Source organism: Anabas testudineus, chromosome 8 (genome assembly GCF_900324465.2).
Source record: "Anabas testudineus chromosome 8, fAnaTes1.2, whole genome shotgun sequence".
Taxonomy (NCBI): Eukaryota; Metazoa; Chordata; class Actinopteri; order Anabantiformes; family Anabantidae; genus Anabas; species Anabas testudineus.
Genome location: NC_046617.1, coordinates 17,823,993 through 17,851,524, shown reverse-complemented (window position 1 = coordinate 17,851,524; position 27,532 = coordinate 17,823,993). Strand labels below are relative to the sequence as shown.

At 43.4% G+C, this 27,532-nt stretch overlaps 3 protein-coding genes across 5 annotated transcripts; 2 read left to right on the top strand and 1 right to left on the bottom strand.

Annotated features, from left to right (window-relative positions):
- Positions 1–674: 674 nt before the first annotated feature.
- On the bottom strand, positions 675–14,132 carry xylt2 (xylosyltransferase II). The gene is made up of 11 exons (XM_026357247.1): positions 13,981–14,132; positions 9,383–9,872; positions 8,243–8,418; positions 6,676–6,878; positions 6,051–6,131; positions 5,164–5,380; positions 4,617–4,793; positions 4,234–4,490; positions 3,960–4,155; positions 3,279–3,612; positions 675–3,154 (listed from the first exon to the last, which is right to left on the bottom strand). The coding sequence occupies exons 1-11, from the start codon at positions 14,110–14,112 to the stop codon at positions 2,832–2,834; spliced, it is 2,586 nt and encodes an 861-aa protein (XP_026213032.1). The 5' UTR covers positions 14,113–14,132; the 3' UTR covers positions 675–2,831.
- A 1,796-nt stretch (positions 14,133–15,928) lies between these two features.
- LOC113151995 lies at positions 15,929–22,380 on the top strand. 2 transcript variants are annotated; one of them, XM_026344893.1, is made up of 5 exons: positions 15,929–16,176; positions 16,614–16,723; positions 18,803–18,910; positions 19,158–19,331; positions 21,161–22,380. In XM_026344893.1, exons 1-5 carry the CDS (start codon positions 16,101–16,103, stop codon positions 21,338–21,340), a joined length of 648 nt encoding a protein of 215 aa, XP_026200678.1. In that variant the 5' UTR covers positions 15,929–16,100; the 3' UTR covers positions 21,341–22,380. The 2 variants fall into 2 exon arrangements, with proteins under 2 accessions (XP_026200678.1, XP_026200670.1); XM_026344885.1 differs by having other exon boundaries at positions 19,155–19,331.
- A 348-nt stretch (positions 22,381–22,728) lies between these two features.
- si:ch211-120g10.1 (butyrophilin subfamily 3 member A3) lies at positions 22,729–27,084 on the top strand. Of its 2 annotated transcripts, none has more exons than XM_026362637.2 (10): positions 22,729–22,865; positions 24,046–24,122; positions 24,420–24,518; positions 24,631–24,732; positions 24,833–24,967; positions 25,054–25,191; positions 25,294–25,345; positions 25,429–25,455; positions 26,069–26,095; positions 26,178–27,084. In XM_026362637.2, exons 2-10 carry the CDS (start codon positions 24,063–24,065, stop codon positions 26,735–26,737), a joined length of 1,200 nt encoding a protein of 399 aa, XP_026218422.1. In that variant the 5' UTR covers positions 22,729–22,865; positions 24,046–24,062; the 3' UTR covers positions 26,738–27,084. The 2 variants fall into 2 exon arrangements, with proteins under 2 accessions (XP_026218422.1, XP_026218413.1); XM_026362628.2 differs by having other exon boundaries at positions 22,729–22,872.
- Positions 27,085–27,532: the final 448 nt, after the last annotated feature.

Here is a 27,532-nt window from a genome sequence, read left to right as displayed (position 1 = left end):
AGTATTTGTACTTTAGTTGAGTATTGAATTTTATGTAACTTTATACATAACAATTTGAAAATTAAGATTGTATATTAAAAACAAACAGTAATCTTTAGAACATCACCTTGTGTGTCAATTCTTCATCATAAGGGACGTTCTGTCTGTCCTCTGAGTCCGAGTCCGGTGCGGGTGACCTGTCTGAACAAACCGTCTCCATCTCCTCGTGTGCTCCACAGTTATCATCCATCTCCTTTATTCTACTGGAGTTTCTGAGCAGGCGATTTCCTGCAACTACAGATTTAAACTTCCTCTTCTCCCGTTTCATCCAGATCTTTGTGTCCTCAAGTTTATATCCTCAACAAAGACGTGGAATTACACCGAGTCGTGTGGATACGTGCACACAGGCCTGACTAAATATTTATAAGGAAAAGTTCCAGGTATAGGACCAACAGGAAGTGTAGCTTACAGTATTTATGAAGTAACATTATGAAAAGCATTTCTGCAAGGAAGTGGCTTCAAGGAGGTGTTCAGCACTCTGGAGAGCTCCCACTCCTTCATTTATTTTGAAGACAATAAAACTTTTACATTTATTGAAAGTAGTTAAAGAACTCCAGGAATTATCACTTTAATACCAGCAGACGCAATCAAAGTGATTAGAGACGTGTAAAGAAGATAGACGACTTTCATTAAAGTGTTTTTTTAAATATTTTATTTCATTGAGTCATCAGTCAGGATCCTATGAGTTTTCCGAGGCTAAAATTTCCTACTCACAGAAGAGCTACAGCGCCCAGGATGACTCACCAGCTGGACGGCTGCTGGTCGTCACAGCAGCATGGACGGAAACCTCAACATCCCCCCCTTCATTAAAAAAACAAAACAACAAAACGAAAACAAACAAACATCTGCTTCAAAAGACACTGAACAGGTGGAACATAAGAAGACAGCAGTTTTTAAAAGATTAACAGAGCTCTGGAGAGAAACAGACAACAAACCCACTTCCCCTAAACCAGTGTAGAAAAATAATCTATGACCCATTACTCTGCTCTTCCCTCAATAAAACTGGGGCTTCACTGAAGCAACCGGACTGTGCAAGGTAAACAAGGTCACTTGAAAACTCGTACAGGGGCCAACTGGTGTTTCCGAACATAATGTGAAATAAAACTAGATCTAAATGAAACAACGGTTCCTGTGTCCTCCGAAAAGGCATTAATTGCACATCTCTGCGAGCTAATAGTAAACAATTCATCTTTTCAGCTAAATAAAGGCAGCTTAGAGTTCCTAGACTACGCTAAAATAACACCTTAAACATACAGTGTACCGTTTTTTGGTCGATGGACTTAATAATGCACCATAATAAATGAAATGTCAACAATAACTGTGGCCTGTGAGGGAATGCAGCAGGGACAATACTGCATTTAAAGTGATAAACAGGATAAACAGTCATTAAAAAAGAAAAACAACACTTTGGGAAAAACATTGACACTTATCTTGAATAAGAAAACTGCCTCCAACATATTAGTGGTTTCAAATAACGAAGAAAGAAACAAACATATCTCACATCATATGTGAGTGTCTCAAACCAGCTACTGATCAGTTTTTATCATTATTGCAGCTTTTGAAGGAACATAACTCCATTAAACTCCATTTCACACATTATTTGACAAACAACCGAGAATTAGAGGTGCTGGAGGCAGATTTTGTTTCCTTCTTGTGGTTCCTTCCTTGTTTCCAACATTAATTCTAAGCTAAGTTAAGAACGTTGAACTAAGAAGGTGAATAAGTGGAAGTGTCACCACTTATGCTGTGCTGCCTTGTAGTGTAGCAACATTTGAAGCTAAAGAATGACAGTAAATTGATTCGGGGGTGCAACTAGCACTTGTTTTTCATATAACTGATCATACTGCAGATTATTTTCATGAAAAAATAAACATTTATTGTAAATCGATTGAGAGAACGTCTTATTATCCTATTTTTATCAAATGCAGCCACTCTTGTTCTTGCAGCTGTCTGTAGGCACTTCCCTCCAACAACAGACGTCATAGACAACTTTTAACAGCAAGTTCAGGGAAGTAACAGACAAAACAAATGATATGTCACAGTACAAGAACTAAAAAACGATGACTTTAAACAAAATAACCCCACACTCCTTTCATTTTTCTTCCTGAACTCGGTTACAGTCCACATGTTCACTGATGTGCAACAGGGAGCGACAGTGCAGTTATTTGTCTCAGAATCTGAAATGAAATGGAAAAAACAAGTGTGGTGACCTTTTATCACCGCGTTTCAAATTCTGCTCCTCACACTGCAACTGAGTGACCTCTGTGTGACGCCACAGTCTTACAGTAAAGTGCACTTCATCTGTCTGCTCCTCGTGCCTCCCTAATAATGCTTCAAAATAAGCACAACGGTATGATTCAGAGGTTCCACTCTGAACACAGCGAGGAGCCTGTTGTTGAGGTCTGACGCCTTCTTCCTAAAGCAGAGGAAACTGAAAACTGTGCGAGTTCGATATGCTGAGGTTTTTTTTCTCTGACTGAAAACCTGTATTCCAGCTAAATAACAACACACCCGGCATCCACAGAACCATTCAGCAAACAAAAGTTTTCATGCTTGCAGTCTTTTATGTGCAAATTTCCACGTGTCGCGTCTTAAGTCTTGACGTTATCGTGACTTCACTAAGAACGTGTCGGATCCTCAGTGCAGTAAGACGCCATGTTGTTTATGTGCCCGTGAGCTCTGAGCTGACCTCGGGTTCACACGGGTTCTCCTGGAGCTCTCTGGTGCAGGTTCAGCTCGCCGTCAGTCTTCCTGTATATGTGTTGAAGTCTACAGTCTCTCCTCTCTTGGGGCTACCTGATCCGTCCATCGCTTTTGACTGGGCCCAGTTCAGACTTGGGGTCTGGGGACAAGGAGCTCCAGGACGTTTTGGAGCAAAGTCCCACTGCAGGGCAGAAGGAAGTCTGTTTGGTGCACAGGTCATTCGTAACCCAGAAAGTCCGTACACTCATGTCCACCCACGCTTCAAGGGCATGACCCACGAGCTGGGCGTTATGCTGGGCCTCCTGCATGGCAGAGTCCTGGGGAGGGAGCTTCAGGACGCCACTGAGCTGCTGGAAACTCTGCTCCAGATACAGGTTTCCTGGAGGTCCTGCGTGGATCGACTTGGCCTCATCTGTAGCGGACATTGAGTTTCGTAGACAAAAGAAAATTAAAAGGGACAAATTAACTTTTCACAATATTATAACTTCAAAAGATACCAAATCAATTTAGCTGAGCAGGACTCTGAAAGTTCTCACCTTTTCGTAGTGGCTCCTTGTTTTTGAACGTTAAAGGCATCACGAGAAAGCGAACTTCAGCCACGCGCTCCCACTGCTTTAACACCCGTACTGTCCAGGTCCCTGGCCGCAGGGGGCGCTGCAAAGGTGGTTTGTACTGAGTGTACTCTGCATCCACGTCCACTGTAATGTCATAAGACGCTGCTATCACCAAAGCTGGGTCAATCCATACAATAGTGGCTGTGAGGTTGGTACCCCGGGCCCACTTTTGGACTGCCAGGGGTTCATCCAAAGGGCCGATTACCCCACCAAAGTTACGGAAGATTCTTTCTTTAGGATCCCACTCTGTGCCGATCTGTCAGAAAGAATGATGAAAGGAGTCACAGTCTGCAGAGCTGTTCAATTATAACAGAGTATGTTATAATAAACAGCCAAATAATATCTCCTGTATCTTTGACTTCTGGGCCAAGGTGAGAGAATGAGCTTCCCTCTAATATTAACATATTATTATTAAACTAATTAAACTTCAAAGTTAAATTTTGGTCAGATTATGCCCTGATAGCGCCGCCCCCAATTTTTACATATCAGGGAGAGCATCTGTCTACACAGCCCTTTTCTTTTCTTGGGGTATCTTCATCTTAAACGTTGACTCACACCCGTAGAACAATGATAAGTAAAAGCTGTTCACTCGGATGCACCTACTTCCAGGTTCTTGAGTCTTTCAAACTCCTTAAGGTTTGTTTCAAGGACGAGGTTGGACTGAGGCACGGCCCACACCTCTACGGTCTCCCTGACTTTGGACGCGACGCTCTGGACTTCCTGACGCACCAAGTACCCTTGGAAACGGTCATCATAAAAGTACAAGTGTACCGATAGAGGGTAGCCTACTGGTTCCAACCTGCAGTGAGAGAAAGAATTAAAACTATACAAGGTAAAATGAAAATAAAGTATATGTGAAAATGTAAAAAGTATCTACCTGCAGGCCTCCACACTGTTCTTAGCAGTAGCCAGACTCTTGAGGGCCAGGCGAAAGAACGAAGTGTAAGCAGTGAGAGCCACGTCACTGAGTGTGTCAAGGCCATCGATGATCTCAAACAGACTCTCCCAGTACGCCTTGATGGCAACGGTGCCAGGAGCATACTGGCCATACAGGTGAGTGTCCAGGATGTCTATGGCCTCCTGGTTCACAGTCGACTCAAATTTACGGGCAAAGAATGTCGGACGGGTCAATTGCTGTGAATGAGAGAGAGAAAACAGGAGAAATAAGACGATGAAACACGATTCAGAAACATTTCCTTTAAACCAGATTATAAAATGGATGAGTTAAGGATCTACGCTGCCGCTCTTTGGATCACTCACCTGAATCCGGATGAGGTCTTGTGGTTTGAAATCATTGGGCGAGCAGCCGCACCAGTCGACGATGTGCTTGTACTGGCATTTACAGCCCAACTTACGATTCCAGTTGGTTACACGGAGGTTATTGTCCACCAGGGTGTCACACATATGACTGTTGCCCAGCACAGTGTGGAAGAAGGACTGAAAAGTAAAGAGCAGGAGGTAATGTAATATTTGAACGGTGCTGTGTCGTAAAACAAAAGAAGTGGAAGTTACTGTTAACTGCATAAACAAATTGCACATGTTCATGCTTCTGCAGCACTGAGCAGCAGCTAACAAACTACAGCTTCTCCTCTGAGACATTAAACCACACAGTGAGATAAACTCTAGTGAACCCTCCTTTCGTCTGGCACCTCTGCTGCAAACTGTGCCTGAAAGCTTAAAGTATTACATTATCTCCACGGCTGGGCTCTTCTGACTTGGCAGGGGAGGACGAGCCTGACACAGACTTGTATATCACACTGTCTGTCTCAGCTACGGGAGACAAACAGACCACCAGAGGCTTACTTACCTCAGCAGGGAGCAGGGCGTAGGAATAGAACTGCTTTAGGCCTGACACCAGGTCATCTTGGGAAGTGATGACGTACTCCACGAAGCGGCGGGTGAGAGCAAACCAGTCGGAGCCACCTGAGACCTCCAGGCCTTCTGGGATGCTGCGTTCACCGAGACGCCACATGTGGTTGTCGCACTCATGGAAGAGACGATCAAGGCCCTGCTTCTTAATGAACCTGGAAACAAGACGATGGATTATAAATGATGGGTGAAAGAATCAACCACCAAACAAATGATTTCCCTCCGGGCCGTTATCATGACAGATGTCGCTATTTCCAAATCAGAGATGCTGCGGGCCTCTCTATTGATTTATTAGATAGACATGTTGGCATTTTAAACTGTTAAACTGACCCTTCTTTAAACCAGCTTTTGTTATTTACACTAAAAATATCATCTAGCTTTTTCAAGCAACACGTGTGTGATGAGGAGTTGGGGAATGTACCACGTGTAGCTTTGGAGCAGGAAGATGTAACTGGATAGCGTTGGAGTAAGATTGGGATCAGGTTCAGCCAGGCTGCAGGATTTACGTCGCCAGTGGACAGCGTTATGTCTCATTGCTCAAACATGTTGCTCAAATGAAGCCAAATGTGACTGTAATCATTAACAGTTTCTCCTCCACAGTGTGTTTGGAAGAGTTTGATCTCAACCCCCCCTAGTGCTGCGTGTCCCATTTCATACAGACGAGGCAGAGCTGCTCCGCCTCTGTCACTAACTGCTGTAGTGGCTTAAAGCAGCATCCACTTTGGTGTAGATGTGAAGATGTGTCGGATTTAATTGAGCAAAGAGTCAACTAGATGTGTTTTTTTTTTTTTAGCAGGTTGTGTATTTTAACACTGGGACACTCACCGGGAATTCTCTCTCCCGTGTGACTTGAGGAAGTTCTTATCTCTGTTCTGCGACAGGAACGCCACCAGTTCATCGTTGGTTCTGCAGGAGAGAACAGAAAGAGTCAGACACAAGAAAGAAAACGAAAAGCTTTCTACAACATTGTTTGGGAGTAAAAGGCTGGACTGAGTGTGATGACAGTGAAAATATGCACGAGTATAATTAGATAGTTTGGTGAGGATTTAGAAACCACAGGCCTGTCTGTGTGCATCCGAGCGGTCCAGGCTTATTACCCTTTGGGACAGTTCAGGAGGACTTTGATACAGGCTCAGAAATCCTGCCATAAACTGAACAGTAAGAATGAAAACGATTTACTGCCAGCTCTGTGGTTCAAGGACCAAAACAATTCATTTAATGCTGCCACCACACTACTACTAAGTGCTATGGCTGTTACTTTATAAAGTTTCTGTAAAGGTTACAGTCACTTTAAGTCAGAAGGAGGAAGAAAGATCTGCGCAGCGCTGCAGGACTGAACCACAAATGTCAAAGAGACAATTAAGAATAATCAACAGGACTTCAAGTATTCTGAAGTGAATTACAGTTAGTTCTGCAGTGTTTATCCTAATCTCCGATCTCCCTGACCAACCTGGTGGGGAAGTCCGTGGCGCTGAGATTGATGAAAAAATCCCACTTCCAGTCCAGCATGGAGAGCAGGTCCTGCATGCTGCGTAGGTAGGCCTTCAGCAGGCTGGCACCACCCCAGATGGTGACCATGCGCCAGGGCGTGGCTCGTACGTTCGGAAACTGCTGGGCTATCTGCAGGACCTCTCGATGCATGTAGCCGGACCGCTGGAGGATTTCAAAGCAAAAGATCAAACAGCTAAAAAAGAGTCAAACCTGCGTTTCTCCGTTGCAAATATGATCTAGTTTTAGCTGTGGAGTAGTTCCCGCATATCTGCAGCTGCCACTGTGCTGAGACAAAAGCACAAAGCTGGCTCACGTTGAAAGAGAATTTGATTTGAGAGGAGCTGTAGCCACATGGTGCTTTGTGCTGTAGGTCATCATGATGATAGAAAGAGAAAATCTAAATTAGCTGTCTTTGCTTTATAGTACGTTCAGTGTTTTTCTTGGTTATAGGTGACAAAAATAAATAAAAGAGCAGAATCTGTAGAAAACCACAGAACAGGGATTAAACATAAGACAAAGAGCAAAAAAGCTGTCGAGCTTCATGCAGACACTAAAAGTAGTGAAATATATGTAGAAGTGAGCACGGTGGCTAAAATCTGTTAAGTTAAATGAGCTAAATTAGATTAATTACCATCTAATTAACAAACAGCCTGTTTCCAAATAAACACTGCTAATAAAGGTTGTGAAGCGGTAAATGGGCAGTTTAAGAGAGCAGGACACTTGGAAATTAATTGTTCGGGAACATAAAGTCCAATTGTGGTTAGTGAAGCACAAACTGTTCGCTACTGACTGTCCTGTATCAAACAGGGAGAACATTTAGTACGAGGACCACGGAGTTGGCCAGTATCTATCTGATTGTATTCGTGAAGGGAGTGGAAACTGCAACAGAATGACAACGCTGGACTCTCCTCAGAAAAAAAAGCAGTGCAGAGGAGCTGGTAGACTGATTCCAGCACAACCTGACCTGTTTTACAGCCTCATCTATCAAACAGGCTTTTGTCTTGGAGACGAATTAGGTTAATTTGGCCGAGTGTCTCACACTATGTCTGTGGTGTGACTGTCCCACTGACTTTCTATTCATCACTGCCTCCGGTGAGCGTCTCCGCTGACCCTTGGCAGCAGAACAGAGCAGCTCCGCGGGACTCGAGAACCTTTCCGGCTGCACAGGTGCACTGACGACAGGTACCTATTCCTCTGCTGTCTGTGCTCAGTACACCTGAGGCTCCCGCTTTGGCATCACATGTGTCTCCTACTTTCCAGCTGCACATGGTAGCATTCATTTCCTCCACTCGATCCAGTACCTATGAATAACCGCACTTTACTCAATCCAGGCTAATCCTCTTTACCACACTGTGACACCCGTGTGATAAATTTAACCTTCATAATGCAAAAAGACCTAAGCAGCAAACCGTGTGAAATCAGTGCAGCCGGCCCCAAGTGGGGAGCCTGGTGCTCTGTTCAGCCATGAATGAATACTAATACAGGCCTGTATCACCAGGACGGGGCAGTAAAGGAACGGTGGCTACCTTATCCACATGGATGTAGTAGTAGTGATCATGGTGGTAAATGGCTTTGATGAGGCGCTTCAGCTGCCGCACGGCTCGACCGTGGACCATCAGAACAAAAGCCACCCTAACAGGGTTCTCCACCTTGGACAGGCTGTTATCCAGCTCACCCGCAGCCTGGACTGGGTTCGATACACCTGGTGAAGAAGAACAGAGGCGTAAAATATTCACACGGGTCAAGAAGCTTTCAGAAAATATCTTGTAGAGTAACATCACAGATTTATGTCTGAAGTGTAGAACATAAAAAACAGGCTATTATCTTGTATTTCTTATTTTCCCTCTAACAAGCTTCCCACACACAAATGCTGCCAACGGTGGAACGCACAACCGAGCCAGAAGCGTGGGTTGAGTCTTTTTGCCCCAGTGCACCCCTACGCTATTCTACACTTATGTACTATACTGTACTGTAGCTACACACAAGTCCACTGGATGTAAAAGCTGTTTCTGATTGGCGGTCCTCCATCCTTTCACTGGTGTGCAAGACAACACATAAAGATATAACATATTCTTGTGTTTTCAATATTTTACTACAACAAATCCTCCTGACGTAAAGTGTACACTTACAATCCTGTTCTGTGACACGTTATGGTCTCATTTAAAGAATAAAACCCAGTAATAAAATACACAATTATATTTAACTATCACCCGAAAAAATGTTTTGATGTTGGAAAAAGCTGACAAACACATGAGGGGGTAATTTCTGGGCAGCTTTTCCATGTGACTAGAAGTCTGAAACAGCTAATGAGTTAATTAGTGGTTTGTAATGTGTCGGAAAAAGATGGAAAATGTTCATCTCAAATCCCAAAGCCCACAGTGAGGTCTTCCAATGGTTTTTTTGTCAATCCAACACAAAACCAACTATATTCAATTTACAGTAACAGAAACCAGCAAATATTCACATTTAAGATTAAAAAAACATACTCACAACAATTAAACAGTGATTAAAACAGTTGTTCTAACTTACTTATTAATCTACTTCACTGCCGCACTCGCACACTGTAGCAGATGCAGCTCTACATGCAGTATTTAATATGTGAATTAACAAATGAACACAAATCACAGTGTCGACCGTCTGCACTCAAAAATGTAGCAGGTTCTTACCGAGCTGGGGGCAGAACTGAGGAAGTGCATCCGGCATGAGCTGCCCAGCCTGATGCTGACACACGATGTTGGTGATCTCCTGTTGGCACTGCTGCGACCGGGCGCGATGGAGGGCAGACAGAGCGTCCTTCCCTAAGATCTCACATTTAGGCACAAAGTCATTGCCGGGGGCTTGGTGGTCCACGCTGCCCGGTTCTCCCGGTATGGCCGTAGCGGGCAACTTGACCCCATCTGCGCCACCCCGGCTCTCGCTGAAGTTACGGCTGCTGGACAAGTCATGAGGGACTGCAAAGTCTGCCGCAGCCTCTGACTTTCCTCGCTCCTGGGGAGCCTTCAACCTGATACTAGGCTTTCCTCCTCGGCGGCCGGTTCCTCCGCTCCATCTGCCCCTGTTCCTCCCCGACAGGGAATTTTGGTTATCCCAAAGTGTGGCGTCTCTCTTGGGGTTTTGGCTGTTGTGGTCAGGCAGCTTAGACCGTCGTGTTTTTCTCTGAGGAGTGAGATCAGAGAAGAAGAAAGCAAGAGAAGGAAATACATTAAAATACATTTTAAATCCAGTCATTCCATTAGAACATCTTGGACAAAAGAGAAGGCGTTGATTCACGATCCAAGAATGACAGAAACTAAACAAAGACCTCTGCTAAGACAAAAGCAGAAAGAGCCCCAGAGGGAAGAATGTGTTTACTTGGCTTTGTTTTCCTCATTTCTCTGATCTTGGTTATTTTTAGGTGAAACTAGATAATCTGCAAAAACAAAAAACAGTTGTGGACCGCCACACGAACACACATAATGAACCCAGTGATAAACTGTAGAAGCCTCAGCAAACCTCAGTTTGCCCCCTCTGGGAAAAACTGCCTAAAAAATGCACAGACATGCACATATAGGTCACACGTGCGCAACAACATTTCATGCAAATATGAAACCAAACTTAAACCCATCAGACATTAAGGAGGTTGCAGATCAGACAGCTACTGTGTGTGTGTGAGGAACAGTCTGTGTATGTTTTTACAGTGTGTAAATGCATTGAGTAAAAAAGATAATTTGCATTTTTATTGAAGTAGTCGTTGTTCTGCTGTCATTTTCAAGTGATTTCAGTTAATTATACAGTAAAAAGTTAACAGGAGGATAAACCTTTATTGAATATGGATGGTGTTGATAGATGTTTTGATACAGAGCTAGTTTTTATTCCAGCAGCTACAGCAGATGCAGAAAAACTAAGTAGCTCCAAGACGAAAGCTGTGTTCATATAAAGGCAGAGAAATTGCATGTCTTTTGTTTTTATTATGATCAACACATCTTCGACATTACAGGATATAATCTTTTACTTTACTTTGTGTGTGACATTTGCCTCTTGAAATCACCTTCTTACACTTTATGAACTCCCAAAAGCCAAGACCTGACTTCTTGATCCTCTTAGATCTGCTTTGAAGTAATAAAATAAAATTCAACTTTCACTGTTGAGATTTTTAGCTGTAACATTCCTGAGGGAGACGTTAAGTCCACAAAGTATTTGTCACATACCGGTGGTTCGCTGAAAAAAAGGTTATTACACAAGGGAGGGATGTGTTGTTGTTTCCCCAACTTGAAAAAGTGGACATAAATAAAAAGTATAAAGTACAGATGACCTAAATATTGTGCTGTGTTTCATGTTTTTCCAACATCATGTCTCAGAGCTGCAAGTGCAAAGTTAGTTTCAAAGCAAGAACACAGAGAGAAACCGTCTTACTGCAGCACGGATCACACCTCCAAAAATGGAAGGCAGGCTTTGAAAAAAACGAAAACAGGACTTAAGCCATTTTTAAATCTTCTAGGCAAACAGCATCACAGCTTTGGCACACTAGATTACTGGATCACACAAAGGGCCCTTCAAAATACGCCCTTAGAGAAGAGGAAGAAGAACAGTGAGTGGGCTGAGAGCTCTCTGCCTCTGTCAGACGATGTGGCAGAACGCGAGCTCACTCCTCTCACGCCGACAGCCCACAGACGATGGGAACAGAAGAGGGACCGGAGCCACTCAGCAGGACAACGAGCCAGATAATGCGCTGCCAATAAACCAGCTGCCAACCAATACAGCAGAGTCGGGCACAGACTGCCAACTGCACCCTCAAACCCATTACAGTCAGAGGCATTGTAGCAGCCTTTGCAGTGCAAGCATGCACTTAAGTAATCTGGTTATTGTCATCTTTCTGCAGAAACCACCGTCCTAAACAGCATCTAAACAAGAACCAGCAACAGAAACATCAAGTGTCAACTGCAGTGACCATTACATTTAAAAGTAATCTGGTTTCTATTACTTCTAATTCCATCTTCCACTTTCATTTCACTCTGTTCTTCTTCTGCTCTCAGTTTTGGTTCAGACACCAACTAAAGCATTAAACTGTTCATATTTTGGGAGCTGGTTATGATTATAAACTTTTGTTCTCAACACTGAAGTCCTGTTGAACTAGTTCACACGTTTTTTTTTTAACAGCGGTGGTACACTTTCTTCTTGGGGTGGCTCATAGCTGCATAATGAATATAAACAGCACTGGTGAGAACGTATCGTCTCAGCCTTTTGTCAGCTAACGCCGATAACGAGATGACTTACTTTTAGTCTGCTTTGGTAAATGCTCCCACACAGAAGACAAGCATGCAGCAGGGCTAACGTTTCAATTTTCCTTATCGCCCGTTTTCACAGCTTTTAATTAACACCATCCTGTCAAAAATGTATTGATTCACAGGGAAGCTAGGCGGCCTCTTTACTTTCCAATTAAAGTTGAGTGAAACCATATCAGCATCGCCATCTGCTGAAGTGGGAAACAGCAGCCAGCACTTAGCTCGGTAGGAGAGCACGGGCAAGCAGAGGGTGATGACAGAGTCTGCTTCTTCTGTCCTCGAAACACTCTCTCTCGGCTTTGCAGGGGCTTCAATGTGATGCATTCGGCTGAGTTCATGCACGCACAGCGAGCCGCTGGTTGGGGCAGATGCACGTTAATGCAGAGACCACAGAGCCCGGTGGAATCCAGCCACTCTCGCTCATGTTGCATATATCGGTGAAGCTCCCTGACTGAACATGCACTGTTTGGAGTGTAGTGGCGATTAATCCACATTCTTAGGCCTGACATTTGATTCTGCCTGTGTAAGTGCGCGCGCTGACATTTGCATAGATGTCTGCCAACACCATCACATGTAAGTAACACTGACATGTGCACTGAGGAGCAGCGTCACATTTCCCAAATCAGGGTCACAGTGGATGAATGGGACCCGTTTTCTCAGTGGAACTGGATTAAAGTAAACAATATGTGCAGCTTTTCAGTTTGGTTCTTGTCACAGGTTGGGTTAAAGGGCCAATCTGTGTTTGTCTGAGGAACAATTTGGACAGAAAATAGCACTGAGATTTTAAAAAGGTGTGTACTTCTGTTCCTTTACAGTCCTGGCTGACTTAAAATAACCACAAACCCCTACAGACATTTCTCTGTATCACTGCTGAAGCATGTTCAGGCCTGAATACACCTGATATGTAGCAGAAAGCCTGGAGGCTGAGAAAGCAAACAGGTGACACTTCTGCAATACAACGACTCACATGTCGTCATTATGTGTTGCTTAAGAGAGTCAGACAAGAGTCATTTGTTGCATCAAATAATCTTCTTGGTCGACACAGCGAGGGGCACTGATCACAGGATCATAATCCATCTTTAGCCCTGTGTGAGGAGAGGGCCGAACGTCCCCCACTGAAGCCCCTGTTACATCTGCTGCCCGCCAAACACAGATCTGCAACGTATCCACATCCTGGCAGAGAGGCAGCGCGCGTCCAGCCTCAGGATTCAGGTTGCATTCCTGCTGCTCTGTCAGTATCAGCGTGCCTGCAAAACGCACTCCTGCACAGGTCTCATCTGTTAACAGCTCACCTTACCTTTGTAGCAGGGAGCAGGCACTGCCTCGAGGTAGTGCGCTCCAGGTGTGCGAGGGAGACACGGAGATAAGACTCCCACAGAGGTTAATGTTAAACAAACAGGGGACAACCTTTGAGCTCCTAACCCTGGGAAATGCCACCTTCCTTGTGTGTTTTGGAATAAATCAGAGCTTAGTTAAGTCCATTAAAGCAGCAGAACAACTCAACTGGTGGACAGTAAGAAGGAGAACAAGCCAAAATGTCCCCAGACAGCTGATACTGATCCATTAGAATGAATCATAACAGGGTGTTTTCACATGCTCACATAAAGTTACATCACTTTAAACACATCTGTCTGCTTCCTCAGTTCATCTTCACAGTTTCCTAAAACCAAAGTGACTCCAATTGAGAATCAATGCGTGGAAACCCCTGCTTTTCCTTCATTAACTACAACTTCATCACACGATCAGAGTCAGTAAAGTGATAGTTGGGAACAAACAGCACAGTGTGCCGGTGCTGTGGTCAGTGACAGACAGGACGGGACGGGACTGGTCCGGGTTGAAGTGTCTCGGAGCACCGCTGTTAGCTTAGCTTAGCTTAGCATCAGCTAACGTTACTGTATCATAACACACAGTGAGCTAAGCTAAGCGCTAGCGGCTAGCTCACAGATTAAACCCCCACAGGAACAACTGTCACGCCAGAAATAATCACAGGGGCTGTTTCTCACCTCAGCCTCGCCCTCTTCCAGACTTCTCAGACTCCATACTACGAGCCCCTGGATCAGGAGGATAGTCAACGCGGCGGCGATCGCTAGTTTGTACCGTCGGAGCAGCTTCTGCACTCGGACGCTGGCCACCATTTTTCCTACTCCGGCTGACGGGGGCGCGGGCACGGCGCGTTCAGAGCTGCGTGCACACGCATCCTCAGGTTGCTGAAAGTTGTTTCACACACAAATTAATTAATTAATTTATTTATTTCATTTATTTCATCCTGCCACTGTCACTGCACCTCATTGTATTGAGCACACACAGTTTATCATCGCAACAACAGGGCCGTGCACGGATGATTTGGGGCCCCTAGGAGATGTGTGGTGCCCCTAGTGGGTCTGATATTTTAATATTATATTAATTCTACTGTCCTCCCTAAAGCTAAAGTGTTTTTAATACAAATATGTTCCAAAATAGTTTTGTTTTGGAATATTATTTGGTATAAATGCTGTAAGTATTCAAACTCCCGTTTCCATGTTCTTTCTGTGTCTGCATGGGTTTTTATCTGTGTACGCTGTCTTCCTCCCACAGCCCTTAACAGGAAATGTGGATAAGATAAAGGTGAGGCTTTCCCTTCTAAGGACTGATTCATGCCTAATGTAAAGAGTGGAGAAATACCTTGCACCCATCTCAGTTAAACATGGTTGTAGCCTGGTGCACTTGGTGACTGGCTCATTGGTCAGTGGCTTCTCCGCATCTCTCCAATACGCACTCATAATAAGATAACCACATAAAATCATGTAAAACACAGCACGTAGATGTAAACAAGGGGACTTTCCTGTCCTGCAGCAGCCCCCTACAGGGTCGGTGAGCAACAACCAGAACTAGTGCAGGGCTCACAAAAGTATGAAGCCTTTGACCCTGAGGAGGAGCTTCTCTCCTTTACACCCGCAGGACGCATGTTCGGTCCTTAACCAGAGAATCTCACCATTTCTGCTCTTAATTCATTCAAATTCCAAATGACTAACAATTGATGAAACCTGTTTTTTGTTTTCATTTTTATTTATTCAACACAAGTGCACATGGGCACGGCAAAAGATTGCAGACAGAGAAATTAGAGCGGTACGGTTGGATGCAGCAGAGGTTTTCACTGTGCCTCCTTGTGTTAAGCGTGTTCAGATAACATGATTTTTATAATAGGTGGTGGATGCAACACCCTAATAATGTCCCTAATGTACAACTGTCATATAAAAAAAACTTTGATAACTTTAATACATCACATTTCTGTTGGTGTCATATAAATAGTTTCAGGGTACTTGTGTGGATAAAACGTTGACATCTTGCAGAAATGTGGGACATGTCAAATTCCACCTTTTCTTTAAATAGGCAGATTTGCCACCCAGGTGTTACAGTATGTTACTAACTTTATTTAACCAGAAGTACTTGAAATACTTTCTTTTATATGGCCTCTATAGCTGCCATACATGAATACCAATGCCGCATTTAGCGTCTCTGTATAGAAGTCATGTCAGGACGGGCCCCCCACAGTATCCGGGGTAACAGGACCCCAGCTCAGGCATCCAGTGTGTTAACCTACTGGTCTGGAGGCCATTAATTAGGCGGCAGAGTAGGAAGCAGTAGTTGTTAACTTTCTTAACATAAATCTGTTTGTAATCTCAGTATAATCGTCTATAAACGATGCAATTACGCACGGACAAGTCAAACATTCCTCTATTGGGAATCTTTTTTTTTTTTTTGCACCAGGACTGTCATCTGCACATTTTATTAATCAAACACAAGCCAATTAGCATAAATCAAGAGGGTTGCTCCTACTGCTCGTTCCCTGCCTGCGCTGATCCATAAACCTGCTGTCGTCCAGCTCACGTCACGCGGTTTGGAGAGGGCGTCAGTGCGTCTTCACGGGCTCATATACTCAGTGGCATGTTTACCGACTGGAGAGAGTTGGAGACCCGACTCGCAGAGCGCATGTGGACTCTCACCATGCGCAGGCAATGAAAAAGGAGCAACAGAACCGGTCTCCGTTTCTTCCTCCTGCTGCAAAACTATGAGAGCTTTTGTGCTTTTGGGGCTGATGAGTTCATGAGGATTTCTGAGGGAAGCGCTGGTTCACACAGAAGAAATGTCCGCAATTGCTGGTCCAACCCTTCCCACCTCACTGTTGTCATCGTATCAATTAACAGTGATCGCTGCTTCTGGTGAGTAAAAACTTATCAGGTTTATTTGAGACTTAAGCCAGCAGATGTGAGGATGAGAAACATCTGCATGTACCTGGATAGTGAGTTACACTTATAATAACCATATGGCTGCAGCACTAGAAGATTTTCCTTTCATATTTCAAATGTGGTGATAATACAGCAGCTAATTTGATTGACACAAAGCTCTCAAGCTCCAAACCACAGAATAAGTTTGGTCCTTTCAAGTTTTCACAGTCTTAGACAGATGAACAGGTAGAGCGCAAGAGATGAATTTCACCTTTAGACCAACTAAACTGTTTAAAATAGCAGAGTTTCATCAAAAACGTCACCAACGTATTCAAAGCTGCTGTGACGCTTTTGCAAGTTGCACTAAAAGTTGATGAACTACTGTCCGATTAAATGTGATTGACGTTTTCTTCTCGTCTGCTTTCACACAGTCTCCTCTCTGGTGTTCTTTGTTATTATTGTGGTAGTGCTGTCGATTATCTACCACAAGGATCCCCTCTGCTGCAAAGTCTGCTCCTTTCAGGGGCCACATGGAGATATGGTAAGAAAAAATAGAACTATTAAAAAACAAAATGATTTTTGTGCTGTGTTTTCTTTTTTAAAGTCACCTGCATGATCAGTTTCCACTTGCTGAGATCACGCTTGACAAGAGAGGACTCGGGCCAGTGTAGTGCCATTAAGAAGTGTCAGGTTTAATTTGCATGGCTGTGGGAAAGCGACTAGAACAAACTCGACATGATCATTGTCAGGGAATGGATTTGCTTCAGTTGAATTAGTTTCCTTCCAGAAATATGTCAGGGTGTCACAGTCTCTCTGATGAAATTGGACAGAATTAGCACTTACCACGCATATTGATGCGGGTTCAGCACCAGTGTGATTACCGCAGCTAATCAAATTCTGCTTCTAACACTGGAAATGCAGGTGACACACAACGGCGTGATCTGTTAAAGGAGTGTGCGGCCTCTCGTAAATCTATGACGCTGCAGGCGACGATGCAGGATAAGGTCAGAGGAAATGCTTCCTCTTCCTGACTTGTTTCCCACCTTCGCGAGTGCCACCAGTGATCTTGTTATCTTCACATTGCAGAGACAGAACTCTTACCTCCCGCCTCTAACCGACAGGAAACGCTGTTGGGCTGTTGCTTTAATGGAGAAGCTCACTTGACCCACTTAAGGAACAAACTGGCCATGCTGACCTTTAGTTACACGAGTATCCACACATGGTGTGGCTGATAAGACGACAGTGGCTGCTTTAACTTGCTGTTGTAAGTATGTCAGCATACTGTCAGCACAGAACGTCCTCTCATATTGTGCCTTTGGGGTATATTTACATTTGTCATATGATATTTAATATACTAAAGAGCTGACAGATATTTTCCCTGAAGCTGCTTCTTACTTCTAGTGGGATTACGTGTATGAGAATAGGACAGGAACTAAAGCTCACCAAACACTCACGTCATTGTTTTCCTGTGGGACATTTCATGTCTTCGACTTCATAGTCACATACCTTTCCCTGCTTCAGTCTGCACCATGAATAGTGGACAGACCCCACTGTGGGTGTTGGGGACACAAGAGGGACAATGGATCTCCTTTAGGTTTCGGCGGTGAAAAAGGCACACTGCCGCTGGGGTCCTCCCCCGACTTCAACACTGATTTTACACGGTTGTGCTTTTTCACACTGGCTGAATCAGTGGCAGCGGACAAAAGGACGGCTTTCCCTTTTTTCTCTTTCCTGAGGACTTTTTCTTTTTCGCTTCTTAAAAGTACAAACCAGCGAGGGAAAGTGACCTTTGACATCACCTTTTTGGCGTCTCCTCTCTGAGATGATGTGAGGGGTTATGGCAAAGGTCGTTAGAGTGCGTCACTCAAACTGGGAGTGATGTCACTCTTTAAGCCGTCCTGAGAAAATCATAAATCTAAACATTTAATACTACTACTCAGCACTTTTGCACACTCGCCTCCCACTTCTGTTGACACAACTTAGAGGAAACCTCTTTAGTTTTATCAGCAAATGTTGTCCTAGCATCTCTTACGCTCACGCTGGATTTAAATCAAGTCAGGCAACAAATTGACTTTGTTGTAATGTCAGCCCAAATGACACACAAGGCCATAACGTGTATTGGAGTGTGCTCGTTAAGAGGTACCTGCTAGTTACACGGGGACTACACAGGCGCTGAAAAGACCTCACGGTGTGGTTTGTTGCCTAGGGACCCTCAAGACAAAGTAGGACGTCGCATTGTTCTCCACACAAAGGAGACTCATTTAGACTCAAGGCAATTACCTAGTTTTCCTGGTGGCCTTTTCTTTTTAGGATTCCTGCTCCTCATACAGTGAGACACTGACAGGTCTTGTTTTAGAGGGGGTGGAACTGGGAGGAGGAACGGAAATCAGAGGGTTGTCGTCTTATTGATTGGATAATTTATGGTATTGCTAAAACCAGCCAGTCTACAGTGATTAAACAAGGCATGAAAATTGGTCAATTGGGCTGAAATTAGTGAATTTCTGACTAATCACAGCCCGCGGACCACCAGGTTTACACAGAAACTACTAAATGCTTTTAATAGAAAGTGGTTTAATTGTGGTTCAGCTCCCTGAGACACTTATTATTGCTTGTTTTACAGGATGCTCCTCCTCAGTACTACAGCAGCAGACAGACGCTGGTGGGATCTCATTGTCTAGAGCAGACTCAGAGCAGCCATATGTCAAATGACATGAATGACAACACTCAGGTGAGACCATCTGCTACTGAGCCACACTTGCTACACCTCTCAGTTCCCTTCAGTATATAACACTGGGCTGATTAGACGGTTCTCCGCTCTGAAGTGGTTTCTCTGACTGCAGCTTACTGGCTTTTATGTTTAAAGTGGGTATCAGTGATGGGTCATTATCATCTTGAAATCAGCATCACATGTGAGCTTCTGTTTCTTGTCTCTCATGACTGTCCCCCTGTGTTTTGGCCTGTGTGTGTCTCAGCAGCAGGCGGGTCAGCTGTTCTTCGTCGGCCTGCCCTCCAGCTACAGCCTACCCACACTGGAGCCACCCCTGCCGAGGCTCCCCTCCTACGAGAGCGTCCGAAAGAAGGACCGCCAGAGGCAGATCCACATGATGATAGCAGATCGCTTCGGCCTCAATGGACCCATTGTGACCGAGGTGGGCTAATTTAGGGATTAGGACTGTGTCACAGCAATTGATACAGTCACACATGCGTTTACAATGAAGTATTTCAGTTAAACGGGGGAAGGATATTTTGCTCCTTTTTATAGTTTCAAAGGAGGCTCATGTGAACTCAGCTCGTCTGTAGTTTCACAGTGAGCGAAAATGAGAAGTAGGCTCTTTCTGTTATGACTGCACTGTCAAACAATAAAGTAACACGAGCTTGTTCAAAGATCACACTGCAGTAAACAGGATGCACCACCAGCGCATCTATTAGTCGCTACTGAAATGTGCTGGCAGCCGGGTTTCAAGGTTTTACTGTGTTGATCTTTCGCTGAGCTTTTGACTTGCACAACGCTTGAGCAAACAAGGTAATGAGAAAAAGGAACATCAAACATAATTAAATCCTGCATCCTGAGTGCAAACAGGGCTCGAGAATGCTGCTTTGTGAGGATGTTTTTTCCTTCTTTGACCTCTCTTGTCTTCCTAGCACGACTGCCTCTGTCTTTCGCAGACACAAACACACTCTGTGCTCCCACGTCACCCCTCCACCACTTATTGAAAACACTCCCCAGTTAGTGGAGTATAAATGATGGGCTCTTCATCTCACACTGACATCCTGGGGCGTGAGGCAGGGTGGCAGTAAAACTTTGTGGCCTAGCGTGTGTGGTGTGTGTCTGAAACAGACGGCCGGGTGGTGGGGTTGCCCTTGTCGCCTGCAGGGTCCCTAAGCAATTAAAAGATAAGAGAATCCAGTATGGGGGTGTGAATCTGCCAGATGTGATCAGAAGATAATGCACCGGAGTAAATATGTTACAGGCAGCTGATGTGGAGCCAGATTAATAGTTAATATAAATATAATTTGAACATATTTTCCTTACAGCAGTTAGAATAAATAGTTTTATAACCATCTATCTTGTGACAAAGTGAAAACAATGCAGCACTGATAAAGAGGCTGCTTATGATGATTAACGTACACGAACTGTCACCTGAATCTGCAGGTAACTGCTCGGCTTCACTGAGCTTTATGCAGATTTTTATCTCGATTAGCTGCCGCTCTTCTCCTGTTTTGGTTCACTCTCCAACTCTTAACACTCTCATATGGTCATTTTCAGCCACTGTAGGCAGCAGTTTTTAGTAAAAACTATTCAGTACCTGCTCAGCAACAAAGAGCAGCTGGTGAACACACTAAAAAACACTATTACTCTGCTTTGTTGAGTAGTTTGAGTGGTTGGATGAAGCAGAGTTCTTCAGAGACATAGATCAGTTCCTCCTTGTATTTAAAAGTAAAACTACCCAAAGTGTAGAAGTTGAAGTAAGCTACTTTCCACCAATGAACAGTGAAAGTGTTAAATTCACAGTTTGTTTAGATGAGCTTGGTTCTGTCTTGTCTGCATGTCAGTTTGCAGCTGTTTGCTAATAAATCTGTCTGATCAACCTGTATTCTGGAGCATTGTATTTTACCACTTGGAGGTGGTGCAACGAGGTATAAACACAGTTATACTTTCATAAAGCCAAAGAGGTTTCGATCAATCTCCTTTCCCCTATATGAAGTTTAAAAAAAATACAAAGAAAATAGAAAAATATTGAAACTGTGGGTCTGAAAACTAAAACAATTAGGTCAGAGACACTAAGAAACTTTGAGGAGCCACAGGAAGTTTTTACAGTAAATGAGTGAGTGACACTTTGCATGTTGAACTTGATCATCCATTGACATACAAATATGAACTAGTGCAGCTTTAAAGTTCACTCTTTGCTGTACTAAACAAATCTACAGTGTAAACTTTGCATGTAAAGCTTTCTTCTTGTTTCCACTTTTCCTACAGCCGCCTCCAACCTACGAAGAGAGTATCCGTCAATCTGTGGTGCTGCCGTACAACATCCTCTCATCTAGTTTAGACATTTCTCCTCATCAGAGTATCTACACCAACATGGCGGCCGACATTCAGACTGACACGCGTCGTCCAATCAGCTGTGATGCCAGCAGCACTGTTCTACCCGTGTGATGCCGATCGGGTTTTCAGTCTGTCCGATCGATGTGAAAGGAACTCGATAGCTTTCATACAGATGAAGTGACCAAAATAATATAAGGCTTGAAAACTGACCACTGTTGGATCGTTCACACAAGCTGATTCAGATACCTCAAGACTGAGTTTCTGTTGGAGGAGCTGCACACTGGCACATTTGAATGTTATAAAACACGGCACAAAAGAGAAACACTGGACATTAACGTTTACTGAGGTGGCTGGTACATCTTGAAGAGGACAGGGAAGACTACAGTACTGGAATATACCAAAAAGGGAAAATCTATTTACTGATTTTTTTTATTGACATTTGTTTTATCCTCTGTTATTCTGTTGTTCCTCGTCGTTGTTTGTGAGTTCATCAGAGACCCGTTTGTTCTGGAGTTGCTGTAAAGCATGTTTCTGTTCGTCGCTGAGTTTGTGCCAGAGACAATTATAAAAAGGTGCTAATGACAATGCCTTTCACAAAGTTATAATAAGACACAGATCAGAACTTATGTAAAGTGTTCACTGAATGTTTTTTAACACTGTGTATCAGTTGTTTCTTTCTGATTTTTTCTCATTTATATTTTACTGAGTCGGGTTTAGTTCCTCATCAGAGTGACTGTGAATTAAAAACAATACGTTTCTTGTCGAGACCAGTTTTGTCAAATACAAACACCAAGTTTTTTGTCATGCACGTTGTCTTTTACTGTATTTATTGCATAAAAAAATAAGTGACTCCTCATTTTTTCTCTCTGAAAACAAATGAAATAAAAACTTTTATGGCTTTGTTATAACAGCAGTTGTCTTTTAAGTATTCAGACTGACTACTCTCTAATAGTTTGACATCCAGAGGCCTGTGAAAGAAATACTGTGATATTTCCATGTATATACAGAATGTATACATTACGTTGTCACCTTGTTGGGTAAACTGAGCTAAAAGTGATGCAGACTTCTAATCCTCCGGATGCTGTTTTAAGAGTCTGTCCACACTAGATGTCTGTTTGACTGAAAGGACTAAAACATCAATTGTTGGTAAAATAAAGGAGATTTGATATTAAATATGAATCCATGTGATCCTCTTGATCGACTATAATATGTTTTTTCCTATGCGACCTGTTACAGGGAAGTGTTAAAGGCTTGTTTAACATAACTTGTTTAACCACTTAATTCACATAATACATTTTATGCTCCTGGTGGCTAAAATTTAATGGAATATAACTAGTAACTAAATATATATATATATAGTAAAGTACAAGACTAGAGTACTAGTACTGCAGGAAATGTACCCAGCTAAGAAGATGTTTATTTACACCACAGCGTCGTGACGTCACACGCGTGGCTGCGTGCCTTCCCCGGAGAGGCGCTTTCGTCACTGCCGGAAAAAAACGAAGCTCCCCGAGCAGCCTAGTGTGTAAACAAGGTCAGAGACTGCAGCATACTGTCTAAAGGCTTTCTGCTCCGGGCTGCTGCTGGCTGCTTAGACAAGAGGAGAACTAAACTGCGTCTTTACCAACTCTCTGAGGTGAAGGGTAAGTCTTTCTGATCCATCATATGTCATTTATGTCGCAGGACGCACTGCAGGGACAAGTTACACGACAATAGCAGGAAACACGTATGAATTATGTCATTCCACAACATGCATATTTGTATATAACTCAGTTTGAAACATGCATAAACCGCCTGACTGCACTTGTGATACAGATTTGCCGCAAAGTCAAACGGCAGGTGTGTGTTCACCTCCTGCGCAGTCATCAGCTGGCTTCAAACTGGGTCGCTGTGACAGGAAAAAGCTGCATGGTCATGTTTCCCAAGGCATGAATAAATCATTTCTAACCGAGCATTTCCTTTTTCCTCTTTACTGTAGTTTATTTTCTGCACCTGCAATTCCAATGTCTTGACAACTCATATGCAAATGTTATCTTCCAGCCTTCAGCTTAGTAGAAATGAGGAATGCTTTAAATTGCAGCTACCTGCATGATGCAGCTGTGTGGAGCTTGACTCAGCTGATATATGTTCAGCTTCAAAGCTCATAGCCTAATCAGCACAGTTAATAATGAAACTGTAGATAAACACAGTAGAATTAAATGGGATCAAATCAAATAAATGTTCATGCCAGTGTATTCATCCGCATCATCTTCAGTCTGTGTTGGCACGAGTACATGTTTAAACTAGCCAACCGGGCACAGACTGAGCTTCTTCTGCAGATGATCGTGGAGAGAAACTGAGTGAGGAAGACAGAAAGAGGAAGACTAACCAAGGACACGGTCAGCAGTGGAGACATGCACAGCTGCTCACGTTTCAGATTCTAACTCGGTTAATGATCACTTCTAGTCTATGACTCATACCTCATATCTCACCACAGATAATCTGACTTTATTAACTTGGTTAGTGGATCATTGATCTAGTTGGCAGATGCCTGCTAATGTCAAGGACATATTCACCTTTTCATAGTCTGTTGTGATCACACTCAAATCTTGACCATGTGAACTTTCCTTAATGACCTGCTGGTGTTTTGGAAGTAAACATTAGCTGGGTTCCAGTTCAGACGCCGTCTCCTTCAAAGGACACAGCCTCCAAAACTAGGTCCTGCAAAGACTCGCAAAACGTTTTGCAGAGGTACCACTAGAGAGTACTCCTTAAAATGTTGATGCCCGTGGTACCTGATTTTAACTATGTTGTGTCATTTGTGTTTTTCTCTCTAGGACTCAAACTAGCCAAGATGATGCAGTGCTTTCACTTCATGGTGGAGCCGGCCAAAAACCTAACAGCGAAGATAAAGGTATCTTATTTTAACATGCTCTGAAGTGTGTGTTTCGTGTGCAACATTTTATAGTTTCATATGACTGCACAAATTACACCCTTAACAAAAAGCTGCTGTTTGCAAAGAGTTGTTGATGAGGTGAATCAAGTCGGAGGAAAAAGGGAGGGATGTTTTCTATTCTGCTGACAAGAACCAATTTGGATCGGGCTGAATGACCAACTCGTTCTAGTTTGACCTTATTGCTTAAGTTTTGCTAAGTGCCAGCATCCTTCCTTTGAAATACATTTTTTTGTTGTTCCTAACACTTTCACACAGGAATCACACAAGAGAGCAAAGAAGGAGAGGACGGAGCCCCTGGATGAGGATCAGCTGTTTGTGGTGGATCTGGCTAGAGACATGAGCCGAGTGTGCCAGGTAAAACTCTTGACTGTGCACATTATATATTCCTGCAGGTTATAATCAGTGATATGTTGCTTATGTTGCCTTCACTGACCCCATGTTTGCCCTCTTTGTTTTGCCAATGCAGAGGTCAGCTGTCCTCGAGCACATCTGGAACCTAGAGGACATCTGGTCAACCCCTTTTTGCAGGCTTTTCATCGTTCAGTGGGCCGCTATGCTTGAGAGCAAGGTGCTTATCCGACGTTTCCAGAAGATATTTTTAGATCAGGATATATTTCTACTCAAGGAACGGAGACGTTTACTTATTAAAGTATTTTATTCCTCTGCAGAAGAGGCCGATGCAGACCGATGGCTGGCCAGAGATGAATGAGGTCAAACTGCCTGATCTGATTAATGAGCAGGACCTGCTGCTGGCCAAGGCTATGATCCTTAACTGGGTGAAGGACCTGAGAGCTCAGCCTGAGGTGGGAAGAAAGAACCTTTCTTGTTTCCTGTTTATCTGACTGTTACATTAAAGTGAGATTTTGAAAACACATTGATCTTCCTGCAGCAAAGCGTGTGGCCTGGGGAACCTGTGGCAAAGGTTCTGGAGGACCTGCAGTCGGCCTGGCGCTGGGGACGTGTGCCAAACCTGGTTACTGCCATGGAGCTGGTCATGTGGACTTTAATGCTACAGCGTCCAGATAAGGTAAAAATCCATGTTAGAATACGTTTATATAACTCAACACAGAGTTCATCATCAGCTTAATCATCAGTTTAATGTTACGGTTTGCTGCAAATCTTCTTGCAGGATACAATACCACAACAGTGGCTCATGTGGAAGCAGAGGACCCAAAACATTGGTTTGTAAATAAATATTTCATAAATTTAGTGATAATTCAGAGAGACTTCACGTCTTCATGTGTTTTCTTTCATCTCGTTCCAGGTGCAATATCTTACATTCCTCAACCAGGTGAGATAACTATAGATGAGTATACATGCTGACATGCTTATTAACTGGCTTTAAGTTACATCCTGACTACTTCTGCAAAGGTAGTGCAGTCTTTGTGTTTTTTATAGAAAGATAATAATGTATGTACGGACCATTTCATAGGAGTTTTGTAAAGTACAAATGTAAAAACAGCAATATACAGTAACTCAGTATACATTGAAAGTGAAAAATGTCAATAATGTTAGTTTGTTATCAGCATACGGTTCAAAAGCCAGCATTCGTGAAGGCCCCATTATTGCCTGCTCCATCCCAGATCTTTCAGTGTCTGAAAACATTTGGCTTATTATGAAAACATAAATATATAAAAGGAGGCAGACCAGCTGAAATCCTGTATACAACTTGCTTCACAGCTGAAGCAGTTGGTCTGCTAAGTTTCCAAATGCTCAAAAGGTCCATTTAAAGAAGAGGTGAGACGGTCAGGGGTTTGTACAAATGCAGGAAGAAGTCGTTCAACATCCAACAATGACAGTTTAGGACTTTATATTTATATTTTTATATTATCATTGTTATGGGTAATATGGTACAAATCTCCTGACTGACATAGCTTCTTCTTCTGTTTTTATCATATTTTCAGTGTGGAACTGGATCTCAGACGCCGCAGGTACAGGATTCATTTCATAGATTCAAAGTTTTAGTCTGTATCTGTAGCTGTATGGAAACTTAACGTTAACGTTTCTCTGTAGTTGAGGTGACCCTGGATCTGGACACTGCCAACCCTGATCTGCTCATCTCCACTGACGAGAAAAGGATGCGCTGTGGCTTTGAGAGGAAAGATGTTCCCAACTATCACCAGCGTTTCGACGGCTGGTGGTGTGCTGTCGGGATGGAGGGCTTCGGCTCTGGCCGCCACTACTGGGAGGTGGAGGTGGGTGAGCGGGACTGGCGGCTGGGGGTGGCTAAAGAGTCGGCCCTGAGGAAAGGCTTCAAGTCGCTGAACACCAACACAGGCTATTTGACCTTGAGGCTGGAGAGGGGCACCGAGCTGAAGGCGCTGACTGTGCCCTTCACCTCGCTGCCGCCGGGGCTCATCCCTCGCAAGGTGGGCATCTACCTCGACTACGACAAGGGGCAGCTGTCCTTCTATGACGTGGAAAAACACTTCCACATTTACACCTACAACGAGACCTTCACTGAGAAGCTGTTCCCCTTGTTTGGCACAGTTGAGATCATCAAGGATCTGGTGATCAGGTCCCCAGCAGCTAAGACCCAGTGTCTGTGTTCAACTTCCTGCCTATGGGGATAAGTTTCCTTCACCTTCCACCACCACTTCCTTTAAAACCAAGAAGGCATCATAGTAAAGTATAATAGACCTGATTATGTAATACTGTAATCAGAACCAGAGCTCCTGATGTAAACCATCATTGTGCTATTTAATAGCTCCACTATGTGACTACACTCTGTGCTGCTGCAGCTTCAATGTGATTGTTGCTACCACTTTCTCACTATAGAGTTTTAGTGCAACCCTTTGCTCACACGCATAATGTATTTTAATATATTTGAAAGAAAGCTTATAGTATTATTGTATGTAATCCTGTAGTGAGAATGCACTCTGTGAATAATAAATAATAAATAAAGCAAATCCATGTCGGACATTTTTCTGTATTTACTGCTGCAGGGCTTCGCAATTAAGTGTAACAAAGGGATTATTATTAATTACCAAATCTGTTGACAAGTAACATAACAACCTACAATTAACGGGACAAATGAAGCTTGTTGACAAAGCCAGTCCCTGCTACTTCAGAGTGTTTTGGTAAAACGTGACAGACATGTTAAATCTGTTCACTGTTTTGTCTTCTCCTCAGCCTTTTATCACTCTTCTGCACCTGTTAGTGTGAGTTATTTCACACCCTGTTCCTCTCTGTTATTTCCATTGGCTGTGTTGTGTGCTGGTAGAGCAATAAGTAGACTAGTTCAGGAATATTTAAGGAGAAAGGCAAAAGGAGAAAAACTAATCTGTGCAAGAGTGTGGTGCAAAAAAAATAAAAAATTATAAAAAATAAATAAATCAAATAACTGGCACACAACAGCAATACTAATA